At 54.9% G+C, this 12,367-nt stretch overlaps 1 protein-coding gene across 1 annotated transcript; it reads left to right on the forward strand.

The window, feature by feature from the left end:
- The first annotated feature begins 2,467 nt into the window (after positions 1-2,467).
- On the forward strand, positions 2,468-4,600 carry DAND5 (DAN domain BMP antagonist family member 5). Its single transcript, XM_019664246.1, has 2 exons — positions 2,468-2,791; positions 4,355-4,600. The coding sequence occupies exons 1-2, from the start codon at positions 2,468-2,470 to the stop codon at positions 4,598-4,600; spliced, it is 570 nt and encodes a 189-aa protein (XP_019519791.1).
- The last annotated feature ends 7,767 nt before the right edge of the window (positions 4,601-12,367 follow it).

Below are 12,367 nucleotides of genomic sequence, written 5' to 3' on the forward strand. Positions count from 1 at the left end.
TCCCAAGCCAGCTCTTAACCATTGCGCCACTCGGCCGGCCCGTGATATTCTTTATCTACACTTATTTGAATGCCCAACATAGTTCATTTTTAAAAAGCAAGGGGCAGGACAAAAGTATAAATTGCTTTCATTTGTGCTTTTTCCTTTTCTGAAGTTTCTTTTTGCATGGTTAAAGCAATTTTTAAACTCTAAAGTGAAGCTCCTGCCATCTCATCCACCCATTTTCACGGCCCTCCCCAACAGGAAAATCCTGCTGTACTTTTCAATATGCAAATACAAGTAAACATTAGCTGTAAATTCTTATCCCCCTCTTCCAAAAGGTCAGGGCATAACATACACACTGTTCTGAATTTTTTTTTTTTTAAGTTGCAGAAAAGGAGTTTATTAGAAGGAAAATAAACTCCTGTTTTTCCTTCAAAGAAGCAGAAGCGGGCCCTAGCAGTAGAGAATGGCTCAAGGGCCATTATTAGAAGTACACTCCAAAGAGTTTGGAGCAGGCCGAGCAAAGGAAGCTCAAAAGGCCCAAGAGGGCAAGGCCAAGGGCCAGGGCCAGGGAGTCATTATTAGGAGGAAAAGTACGCTCTAAAGGGTTTGGAGTGGGCCAAGCAAAGGAAGTTCAAAAGGCTTGACAATTTTTTTAACTTCATTTTTCTTTGGGTATCTTTCCATGTTGAAACTATAAGAGTTTTCGCAGCCCTGTACAGCAGCTGTGCAGTATTATGGGGATTACGCCTGTTGAGTGGGGGAAACAGCGAGGAGGCCCGTGTGGCTGGAGCGGGAGAGAGTAGGGCAAGACAAGGGTGGGGAGCTGATGGGAGTAGACAGTGCAAGTCCTGGTGGGCTGCAGTGAGAAACTCGGATGAGGTGGAAGCCGCGAGGGTTCTGAGCAGACAGGGACTTGCCCGGGCTCAGGTGTTCACAGGCGCCCTCTGGCTGCTGTGGGGGGAACAGACTTTGGGGGCGGGAGCTGGGGGACCAGGGCTGAGGGACGATACTGGTTCAGGTGGGAGATAATGGGAGCTGTGTCCAGGTGGGGGACTGAGGAAAGAGTGAGAAGTGGGCGGGTTCTGGGTAGATTTTGAAGTGGACGGGACTTGCTGTCATATCAGATTGGGGAGGGGGTGGGGTCGGAGAAAGAGCGGAGTCAAGGATGCTCCAAAGTTTGAAGCCTTAGTACCTGGCCGAATGGAGCTGCCGTTAGCTAGGCCTAGAGGACAGCCAAAAGGCAAGCTGGGGGACGCTCAGGAGCTCAGAGGTAGCGGGGTGCATAGGAGGCGCCCGCGCACCTCCAAGTGGGTCGTCTGGGAGGCAAGTCCCGAGAGCCTGGCGCGCACTTCCGAGAGCCGCCGCCAGAGGGCGAGCGCGCCCCCATCCCACGGGCAGCCTGTGGAGCGCGGGAAGGACCCGCCCTGCAGCTTCCCACGGCTCGGCGGCCTGCAGCGCCTCACCTGGGTGCGAGATGGGGGCCGCAGAGGTGTCAGGACCTGCCAGGATCCCCCGGGGCCCCAAAGCCTGGTACTCGGCTCCCACCCCTAGTTCTTGAAGCACTGCAATCCACCCCGCCCCCAACCAGGCTGTTTAAATCGCCTGCGACAGCACCTCAGGACTCCGCAAAAATGTCACCTCCTCAGGGAGGCCTTCCCTGACCACCTCTGGGGCAGAAGCCCCCGCCAAGACACCTCTAAGGCACATCCCTTTTTAATATCTTGTTAACACTTAAGACTTTAAAATCATGGTATTTATCTTGTATTGTCTGTTTTCTGTACTACAATGTACAATCCGTGGCAGGGGGACCTATTTTCTGTCTTGTCCATCTGTATCCCTAAGGCTCAGAATTATGACTGGCCTCTAACAGGTACTAAAACAGCAATAATGGTAATCATAGCTTACTCATGGTGCTACTGTGTACCAGCCTCTAATTTAAACTCCTTACATAAATTATCTATCTCCTTGAATCCTCAGAAGCACCCTACCATGTAGGGGCTGTTATTATCTCCATAGTCCAGAAAAAACAGCTGAAGCCCAGAGTGATTAAGGGACTTGACCAGCGTTGCACAGCCAGGAAGTTGTAATGCTGGGATTGAAACCAGAGTAGCTTAATTGCAAAGTCTGGTTTTGCTAAATGGATGAATGGGCCCCAACGGGAAAAGGAGCCCTCAGGGGCTTCGGTACTGTGCTCCAAGCCCCTGTCTCTAGACCTGTCTTTCCCGGTCCCCCAGCTCACACACCTGCAGGCCCAGCCCCCAGATCCCCTGCCAGGCTGGGGGGGAGGCGGGGGAGGGATGGGAACCCAGCAGGTCTGGGTTTACTCTCCTCCCCATGGTGGGTTTGCAGAGGTGCCTCCCAGGCTGCCCTGGTGGAGGGTAGGCCATTAAAAGCAAGTCTGGAAGGCCTAGACTCCACTCACCAGACAGCAGGGTCGACTGCCCAGTACCCTGAGCCCAGTCTCAGACAGACAGACAGACAGATGCTCCTCAGCCAGCTGACCATTCTGAGCCTGCTCAGTGGGGCCTGGCTGCCTATGGGCTTGGGGAGACCTGGACCCCACGGTCTCTCGCCCCAGCCCTGGGCTGCCGCTAATCAGACCCGAACTCTGGGCGGAGGGGCCCTAGCCTCCTCGGTGCCATCCTCCGCCCTCGGCAGCTGGAAGGCCTTCTTGGACCTGCAAAAAACTGGGCGATTGGGGACAGGTGGGCTGCAGCCTGGGCAGGAGGTGGTTACCACCATGTCTCTCCCACTGGATCCACAGGAAATGGCCCAGGAGATATGCAAGGCTGTGCCCTTTACTCAGGTGAGTATGTAGGTGGGAAGGAGGAGGCTGGGTCTCAGCCTTGGCAGAGATCATGGGCTGTGACACCAGATTTGGACTCAAACCCTGCATCCTTTACCTAACCATCTCTGATTCTCCATTTCCTCCCTTATAAAATGGGGGTTAAGCCTCTCCCACCGAGACCAATGCAGTTGCCCCCATCCTGGTTCCCCAGCTTCTGCTATCACCATCGTTGCCCATGTCTGGTTTTGCATTTAGTAGCCAGAGGGCGCCTGTGAGCACCTGAGTCAGATCACAGCCCTCCTTCGCTCAGAACCCTCCATGACCCCCACCTCACTCAGAGCAAAAGCCCAAGTCCTTCCCTTGGCCCACAAGGCTCTGCACCATCTGCCTGTCCGTTCCCCGCCCTCACCTTCTCCCATCTTTCTCTCACCCACTATACTTCTGCCACACCTGCCTTCCTGCTTTTCCCCAGACACGCCAACGTTATAAACCTCAGGGCCTTTGCACTAGCTGTTCCTTTGCCTTTAGCAATCTCCCTCCCCTCCCCTGCCCCAACACACACACATTCTATGGCTCCTTCTTTCACCTCCTTCAGGTTTTTACTCAAACATCATTTTAATATGCAGCACCTCCCACCCTGTTCCTCCCTTTTTGCTTTATTTCTCGCTGTAGTGCACATAATCACCTAACAACTGAAACTGACTCTGTAATTGCATTTATTGTCTGTCTCCTTCAGTAGAATGTCTGCTCCACCAGGGCAGGGATTTTTATAGCTTGTTCATTTCTGTATTCCTGTTTCCAGGCCCTAGAATAGAGCCAGGCACATAGCAGGAGCTCCGTGTTTGTTGAGTGATGAATAATAGTAGTACCTGCCTCCTAAGCACTGTCAGGCGGCCTGAACGAGAGGCGTATGGGCAGCACTCTCACAGCTGTATTCAGCTGGTGCTCCATCAGGGCTGTAGGAATTCATACTGTGTGTTGTTTATAGCCTAGGGTTTGGAGCCAGGTATACTTGGGTTCAAGGTCTGCCTTAACTGCTGATTTCTGTATGACTCAGGGCAAGAGGCTGGGGTGGCTAGGGCAAAATGAGGGGGAGGGTGGGAGGTGAGGGGTGGGAGAGGAGCAGAGGCAGGAGTCCAGAGTTTAAATAGAGAAGGGCCAGGATCAGTTGATAGATCCACTTAGTAGGAGGGGACCATAGGAGGAACTAACATTTACTGAGCACAGACTGTGTTCTAGGTAATTGGCAAAGGGCTTTCTGTGTAATCCCTTTCAGACTCCTGTATTGCCATCCCTTCTTGTTGTCCCTCAGCCCTTCTCTGTACTAATCCTCTCTGCTGAAGGGCCTAGGGTGGTTTCTTTATTTCCTGGCTGAACTTTGATTTCAAAGGTGAGAAAATTGAGGCTCAGAGAGGTTGAGTAACTTATCCCAAGCCACACAGTCAGCAGATGGCAGAGTCACGATTTGAGCCTAGGCATCTATGCCTCTCAACGTGGGGTGGAAGTGGATGGACGATAATTTTTGCCACTCTAGCCCCAGACTCCACTGCCTTTGACCCATCTCCCTGCCTCTGGACCCAGGTGCTCTCCCGGCTGGGCTGCACAGCCGTGCGCCTCCGCAATCACCTCTGCTTTGGTCACTGCTCTTCGATCTACGTCCCTGGTGTGGACCCTACCCCGCTTGTCCTCTGCAACAGCTGTGTGCCCACTCGCAGGCGCTGGGCACCTGTGGTCCTTTGGTGTCGAGTGGGCAGCCCAGCCTCCCGTCGGCGGATGAAGACATCCACAGTGCTGGTTGAGGGGTGTCAGTGCAGCCCGAAGGCATGAGCTGAGAGCATCATGGACAGACACACAGATGCACGTACCTTGGAGAGATGTGGGGAGATGGGCCAAGAATGACGCTGACCTAGATCATGGACACTGGGTCAAAGAGACCAAGGATGCAGGGACAGCCATATGGACCTCCAGAGACCTTGCCCTGCTCCCGGGGACACCAGACACAGCCCCAGCTATAGAGGTGGACCACTTATAGTCATAACCTGCATTTATTAGGTACTCACAGTTGACCAGGCCTGGCTCTAAGTATTTAATATGTACTTACTCATATCCTCAGAGCTACCTGATGACGTAGGGGTATCACCCCATTTTACAGAGAAGGAAACTGAGACCCCAGGAATCAAAGCCACTTGCTCAGGGCCATACAGCAGTACGTTGCAGAGCCAGCATTCAAACCCAAGACAGTATGGCACCTGCTTTTAACCACCAAGCTGGACTTCCACTCACAGAATGAGTCAAAGATACATTCCAAACTGCAGTGGGGCAGACAGCCCCACCCAGACCAGGAGATACAGTAACGACCCTGTCCTAGGGGCCCCGAGTAACCAAGGCAGGAAGGCAGAAGTAGCTGCTGGGGGAAACCTGTGCTCCCCAGGTCAGAGGCAGAACCCATGTGTTCCCAGCTGCCCCCCATTCCCAGTCTCCACCCAGCCCCCAGTCTCCACCCAGCCCCACGCCCAGTGTGACGTTCTACAGAGACCATAAAGGTTGGCCAAGCCCAGTTGTGTGTATATGTGTGTATTTTATGTTTGCTCCTCCAACTGGGGTTCCCTGGGAATGGGTGGCCCTGTGGAATGCGGGCTTGGGGAGTACTCCCTCCTCAGCTGGGCGCAGAGTCTGCAGCGGACGAGGGCAACCTGGCTTTGGGCGGCTGGAACCAGGGCCCTAGCAGATGGGCCCGTCTGGCACAGACACAGGGACATGTGGCGCTGTCAGGGTTGCCTCCAAATGCTCCCCGGAGCGCACGGGGAGGGGGGTGATGGCGGCCGGTCCCCCCTCAGCCCTCTTCCTGCCTCAGGAAGGAAGGCCTCAGGTGAGGGGAGGAGGAGGTGGGGACCTGAGGAAACAGATGGGCCAGTGAGGCCAGCTGGGCGTGGGAGCCCGTGACCTCTGACCCCACAGGTCTGCACAGAGGGATGGGAATAGGCCAGGCAGGCAGCTCCCAAGGCCCTGCTTCAAGGGCCCTGTGGGGGGAGGGTCATCAGAGGCCCACGGTGGGGGAGAGGTGCACTCTCCTCCAAGGTTCTGTGCCAAACCCCTGGCAAGGTCCGAGTGGGCAGCTCAGCCTTGGCACTGTGGGCATCCCTCTCTCAGCAGGGATCTGAAGCGCCTGCTCCCCCCATTTCAGCTGTGCCCACCTCCTGCCAGCCAGGGAGCCAGCTGGGAACTTTGGTGCAGGGGGGAGGCGGGGGCCTGGAGTCCCTGCCCCCTCTCGGGCAGTGCCAGCCGGCCCCCACCCCACCCCCCAGGCCCAGTAATGGGTGGGTAATGAGTGCTGGGAGAGTGGGGGAAGGGCAGGGATGCAGGTGCCACAGGCGCTGGCACGGGGGCTGCTAATCAGGTTTGCCAACGCCATCTGTCACCACACGAGCATCTGGGGCTCAAGGTGACCCTGTCACCCTCAGTTACAATTATGAGTTTGGCATCTGTATTAAAGCCCGCCAGCCGGCCAGGCAGGGGAGGGCTAGAGTGTGCACGGGGGTGCAAGGCGAGCCCCGTCCCGGAGGTTCCATTCCCAGGGGCTTTGTGGCTGCCAAGGCATGGGGCTTCTCTGCGCTTGGGGGAGCGTGTGTGTGTGTGTGTGTGTGTGTGTGTGTGTGTGTGTGCGCGCGCGCGTGGCAGCCTGTACAATTCTGTGAGCTTGTCAGGGTGTGGGGCTGGGAGTGTGAATTTGTACGCGTCTCCGGATGTGGGGGCTATGTGTCCAAGCTTAGTGGGATGGCTGAGGGTGGGGAGCAGCTCTGAGATTGTTTGGGTACACAGATGAGAGTGTGTCTGTGTGCTGGGAGAGGAGCGAATGGTGGGTCTGGATGTCTGGGTGATGGTGTGTCAGGGTGTGTATGTGATGGTGTGTGATTATGTGTATGCATCTGCGGGTGTGGTGTGATGTACATCTGATGGCTATATGTTTGGGCATGTGGATCTGTGTGTAAGGCCCTGTTCTCTGTGTGTGTGTAAACGGGAGAGGCTCTGTGTGGTCACTACAGGGCTACTCTTCTGCCCCTTAAGTCTGTTCTTGTCGTTACCAACCCCTCTGCCCTGCTCTAATCTGGGAGCTCAGGGAAGGCAGGGGGCTGGCTCTGAGGAGGTCTCTGGGCTCTGGGTTATTGGATCTGGATTCTGGGTCAATTCTAGATTCTGAACACAGGATCTAGATTCAGATTCTGGATTCTGGATTTTGAGATCCATGCTCTGAATTCTGGCTCTAAATTCTGGCTTCCAGACACTGGCTTCCTGTCTCTGGGCTCTGTGTGCTGAACCTGGGTCTCTCCTCTCTGCCCTTCTATTCAGGCCCAGCCACTGGGCTGCCTGCCATCACCCCACCAGATGAGTGCAGAGACCACACATGGCCACCAGGGGACACCCTTGGTCCAGATTTGGGCCAAGCTGACTCAGACATGGAGGAGTTCAGGGACTACACAAGCCTTGCTTGACCCAGCCTTTTGTGGGGGAGGAGGGTGGAGCTTCACCTCCCCTCCCCATCTTGGCTAGTGTCTGATGTCTGTTAAACTTGGAGAAGTGGACCTAGCATCCTCACAGATCCCCCCAATCTGGGCCGAGGACCAGGGCATCCAATCACTGGGTCAAATGCAGGGTATAAAGAGTGCGTGTGTCCCTGGTGGTGTTAATGAGTGTAGGGAAATGCGTGCAGGTGTGAGGGTGCATCATGGTTGGGGTGGCCACATATAACAGTGTTCCTATGGAGTGTGAGCCACTGTGGTGATGTGTGGCCATGTGTGGAACCTCATTTCTGGCAGGTTCCTCATGTGACAATGCATTTATGGGGCTGTATCTCTGTTACTTTGGAGTCCCTGTCAAATGGGTGTGTATGACCATGACTGTGTCACTGGGTGTCTGTGGGTGTATCTGTAGGTGTCACTGGGTCCATGAGGGTGTCTTGGAGTGTCTGGGGTAGTGTCACCAAAGACTGGGTCCCTGTGTTGATGATGTCTTGTTAGCAGGTGCATGAAGATGTATAGGAGAGAGATATGCCTTCCAAGAATGTCAAACTGGAGGAGGCCTATTGTCCAAAGGGGAATGGAGGAAGGACGGGTGGGTGGGGCCAGAGACCCTCCAGGCACTCCCTTCAATCCCTTCCTGGTATTTCTGAACCTCCGTCTCACTGGGTCTCTCTATGGCTGTCTCCTCCTACCTCTCAGAGTCTCTGACTTTGTCTGGTGGTTCTGGTCCTCTGCCTGGTCCGATTGCTAGGCACAGCACCAGGCACAGTGGGCTCTGGCACTGTTGGCTGGCTGGTCCTGCCCTGTCTCCCACCTCCCAGCCCTTCGTCTTACATCACGATCCCCATATCTGCCTCTCCTTGGCTCTGTCCGTCTTTCCTCTTTGGTGCGTTTCTTTGCATCTCTCAGGTCTCTCCCACCTGTCTTTCCCCGTCTCTGTCTCTCCTTCTTGGCTTCGAAATGCCTTTCTTTCCCATTTACAGCTTTGTCTGTCTCTCTCCATCTCTTGTCTCTCCCTATCTCTGTCTCTCCCTATATTTGCCTCTCCCCCATCTCTGTCTCTCTCGGTCTCTGCCCGCTTAAGTGGGTCCGGGTGGGTCCAGGACAGCCCGGCCCGGGCGCCGAGGCGAACAATGCCCCATTCACGCGGCCCGTCGGCGCCATGGCAACGCGCCCGCCCCGCCCTCCCTGTGCGCGGGCCGCGAGCGCCAAGAGGATGCCATGGTTACGTCAGGCGCGTGCCCGCCCCGCGCGCCGCCGCCCCGCGCGCTCTTGGAGGGGCCAGACCGGCAGGGGGCGCCGGGCCGCAGCCTCTGCCGGGTCAGGAGGGGCGTCCTCCAAGGGGCCTTCAGCCCCTCAGTGCCTCAGTTTCCCCTTCTGTACACTGTCAGGGGTCGGTCGAGTAAGAGTGTGTGTGTGTGTGTGTGTGTGTGTGTGATGGTAGGTGAAGGTGCTCTTTAGGGTGGTAGGTAGTATGTGAGTATTTGAGACTCAGTGGGACTGTATGTACAAATTTGTGGGTCCATGTTTGCACACTTGTGTGGGTGTCTTATGAAAAGTGGTTGTAGTTTTTGGGTGACTGTGTGTCTGTGTTTGGAAATGTGTGTGTATTTTCATTCCTGAGTGTAATGGTGAGTGTGTCATTTGGGTGTGATGGTGTATGTATGTTTGTGGTCATGTGACTTAGTTTGTGTGCCCCTGTGTTTGCATACCTGGGGTGTGTGCGTGTGTGTGTGTGTGTGTGTGTGTGTGTGATTGTGTGTGAGTTCATGTGACTGTGCCTGTATTTGCATGCCTGAGGGTGTGTGTGTGTGTGTGTGTATGTGTATGTATGATGGAGGATGGCCGTGTTTTGGGGTGTGGCTGTGAGTTTGTGTGACTGTTGTTTGTGCATCTGGGGGAGTCTGTGCTCACAAACTCGTATGTGCTTATGTGTGGGACTGGTTGTAGGTTCCAGGGACTGTTGGGGCCTTGCTGAGCTCCCCCCTCACCTGAGGGCCTCCTGGCACAGAAGGGGATGCCCAGCTGCCTGGGACCTCAGACTCCCCACAGGTTCAGGAGAGCCCCAGATGATGAATATTCATGAGGTGGGGGGCTGGCACCCACTGCTGACAGCTGCTGTCCATTAGTCTCCCCCCCTTCCATGCACCAACTACAGTGGGGAGGAGGGGTGTCAGCATGGGCCTGTCCCTTTCTCCATGACTGGGGGGCTGGGTGGTGGCCTAGTGACTATTGTGGGGGCCATGTCAGTATGCCTGGCTGCCTGTTGGGACAGCTAAGGGGCTGTCTCAATGTTGTGACAGACACTGGGGAGAGCAACTGTTGTGTGATAGGATGTACTTATAATGGTGGTGCAGTTGTCACCCACTGTCTTTTGTAGCTCTGTCTGGGGACTATGGGCCTTGTGTGGCAGTGTGAGATGTGTGCCTGTCACCTGCAACAGTGGGGCCCTGAGCGTGTGTCATCAGAGCATCTTTGAGCAGTTTTGTAGTGGCCTTACCTGCTGTGACACTGACAGTGAGGGCGTGTTGTTGTGTTATTGGAGCGACTGGTTTGATTCAAACATTGATCTAGGGACAGCTGTGTGCTACACCCTGGGGATGAAGTGATCAGATCTACTTCCCCTCCTTGTGACTGAATGGGGCAGTGAATCCATGTGGCTAGCATAGCTGCAGGGCACACAGACCAAGTATGTCAGTGAGCCTCTGCTGGTCAGTGTGACACTGATACAGTAGGATGGTCAGTGTTTCAGGCTAACCATGAGGATGTGTGAGACCATGTGGCTGAAAGCATGTGACCAGAATCATTGAGGGTGTGACTGTATTTCTGTGTGTGACAGCATGGCTGAGGATGTGAAGTGTTGCTGGTTGAAGGTGTGATAATGTGGTTCTGTGTGTGGTTAAAGGTGTGACAGCATGGCTGTGTATAACAGCATGTGTGACAATGTGATTGTGTGACGGCGTGACTAAAGATGAGACAGGGTGGCTATGTGTGTGGCTGTGTGATCAATGGTGTGCCAGTGAGTGTGTGTGCTGACATGAGCCAAGGGGCTATGACTGCCCCACCCACGCCCCCATGCTGCACAGGGAGCTCCACTACACACAACTACACTGTCACATCCTCAGCCATGCTGTCACACCTTCATGCTAGAGTGAGAGGCCTTGTAGCATGGGACTGACAGCTTCCTGCCCAGCCTGGGGATGCACATAGGCCTGAGACAGGGACACCTGGGAATTCAACACCAGTGGGGCCATGGCCTTGCTCCTCTGTGTTTCCTGTGCAGCCTGGTTCTGGGGAGTGGCCTCCAGATACAGCAGGAACAGGAGTGGGGAGGGTTCCTCCGGGTTGGGGAACTCCAGCCTGAGCCCTGGCGTGTGGCTGGGTGGCCCTTGAGGCTTGGCCAAGGACATGGTACAGCCAGCTCACCCCCCACCCCATATCCACTCCCTGGGATGGCTGGGCGGTGGCCACATACAGAGGCCCCATTCAGGAGCCAGGGCCAGGTTTCCAGGGCGGGTGGGTGGGTCTCCTGTCGGCTGCAAATGAAACGTTTCCCCAACTCCTTTGCTTTGCCTCCAGATGAGTGCCTGCTACCAGAGGCCTTGCCTCCTGCCTGTCCTGGGATCTGGCCAGGCTGTGCCTTAGGGGCACATGGGAGTGTGTGCCTGTAGGAGCTTGTATGCAGCTGTGGACTGGCCTGTGTGTCCCCATTTGTGATTTGGTGGTGCTTGTATATATTTTCGTGTGTTGTATGACCAACTGTTGGTGTGTGACCATTTGTGACTGTGAGTGATCTTGTATATGCATGTGTGTGTGTCATCTGCATATCATTGTGTGACTTTGTGCCAAACCTATGGATGATTTTGAGAGTATCTGTGTGTGTGACCCAATGGGTTTGTCCCATGTGAGATTTTGTGTCCCTATTTGACTGTGTGTGGCCTTGTGTGTATCTGTGTAATTAGACTTAGTGTGTGATTCCGGGAATCTACGTAACTGTGTCTGGGTGTGTCTTTGTGAGTTGGTGTATATCTGAGTCTCTGTTGGGGTCTACGTGATGGTGAGGGTCCTTGTGTGTGATTGGGGTGCCGCTATTGGTGTCACTCTGTGAGTGGTTCTGGGAAGGTCTGTATGGCTGTGTGTGTGTTTCTCTGTGTGCTATTCTGAAAGAGCGTGCGATAGTATCTCTGGGTGATGCTGTGTCTATGTGTGATTATGGCTTTTTTTTTTAAGATTTTTTTCATTGGGGTATTGGGGAAAGGGAACAGTGTTGGGGAATTGGGAAAGGGGACCAGCCAAGTTGTTGTCCTTCAATCTTGTGGAGGGCACAGCTAACTCAGCTTCAAGACCAGTCGCCATCTGGCTGCCCATCGGCAGCTTGTGGCCACTCAGCTCAAGGTGCTGTGCTCAATCTTAGTTGTGGGTGGGCATAGCCCACCATCCCATGCAGGAGTCGAACCAGAAACCTTGTAGTTAGGAGCATGTGCTCTCACCAGCTGAGCCATCCTGCCACCTGTTGGCAGCTCAGCGGCAGCTCAGCTGGGGCACAGCTCACTGGCCCATGTGGGAATCAAACTGGCGACCTTGTTGCTCAGAGCTTACACTCTTAATCAACTGAGCCACTAGGCCAGCCCTTGATTATGGCGTTTTATATGACTCCCCAGAGGAGGAGGAGGGTCTGTATCTTTTTATGTCTGAGTACACCTATGTGTGTCTTTGTGATGTGGTACCGGGTGCCTGGTCAGGTGTGCCTTGAGAGTGGGGCCTATAACACTTCAGGCTCAGACCCCACTAGGTCTTCCTGCCCAGGGTTGGGGTAGTGAGTGCAAGGCCAGGACCCCAGATCTGGGGCACATACCATGCCTACCAGGCTGGGCAGGGGAGGCATTGGGCCCTCTTGGGGAGTGGGGATCCCCAGTCCTGCCAGGAGGGCCCTAGAGCACCTGTCTTCCTGTTTCCACCGCCAGCAGCATCCACAGCCCGGCTCTTCACTTATCCTGTGTGGCAGATGTTTGCCACCTCCCCTGAGAGGCCTGCTCAGCTGCACTGGAGCCCAGCAATGCCTGACCCCACCTTCAGC

Source organism: Hipposideros armiger, unplaced genomic scaffold, assembly GCF_001890085.2.
Source record: "Hipposideros armiger isolate ML-2016 unplaced genomic scaffold, ASM189008v1 scaffold_417, whole genome shotgun sequence".
NCBI lineage: Eukaryota > Metazoa > Chordata > Mammalia > Chiroptera > Hipposideridae > Hipposideros > Hipposideros armiger.

Bases quoted from the DNA above. Each gene is read 5' to 3' on its own strand.
- DAND5 (XM_019664246.1), top strand. From the start codon at position 2,468: ATGCTCCTCAGCCAGCTGACCATTCTGAGCCTGCTCAGTGGGGCCTGG. The intron at 2,792-4,354 runs GTGAGTATGTAG...CTCTGGACCCAG, and splicing joins AGGCTGTGCCCTTTACTCAG to GTGCTCTCCCGGCTGGGCTG.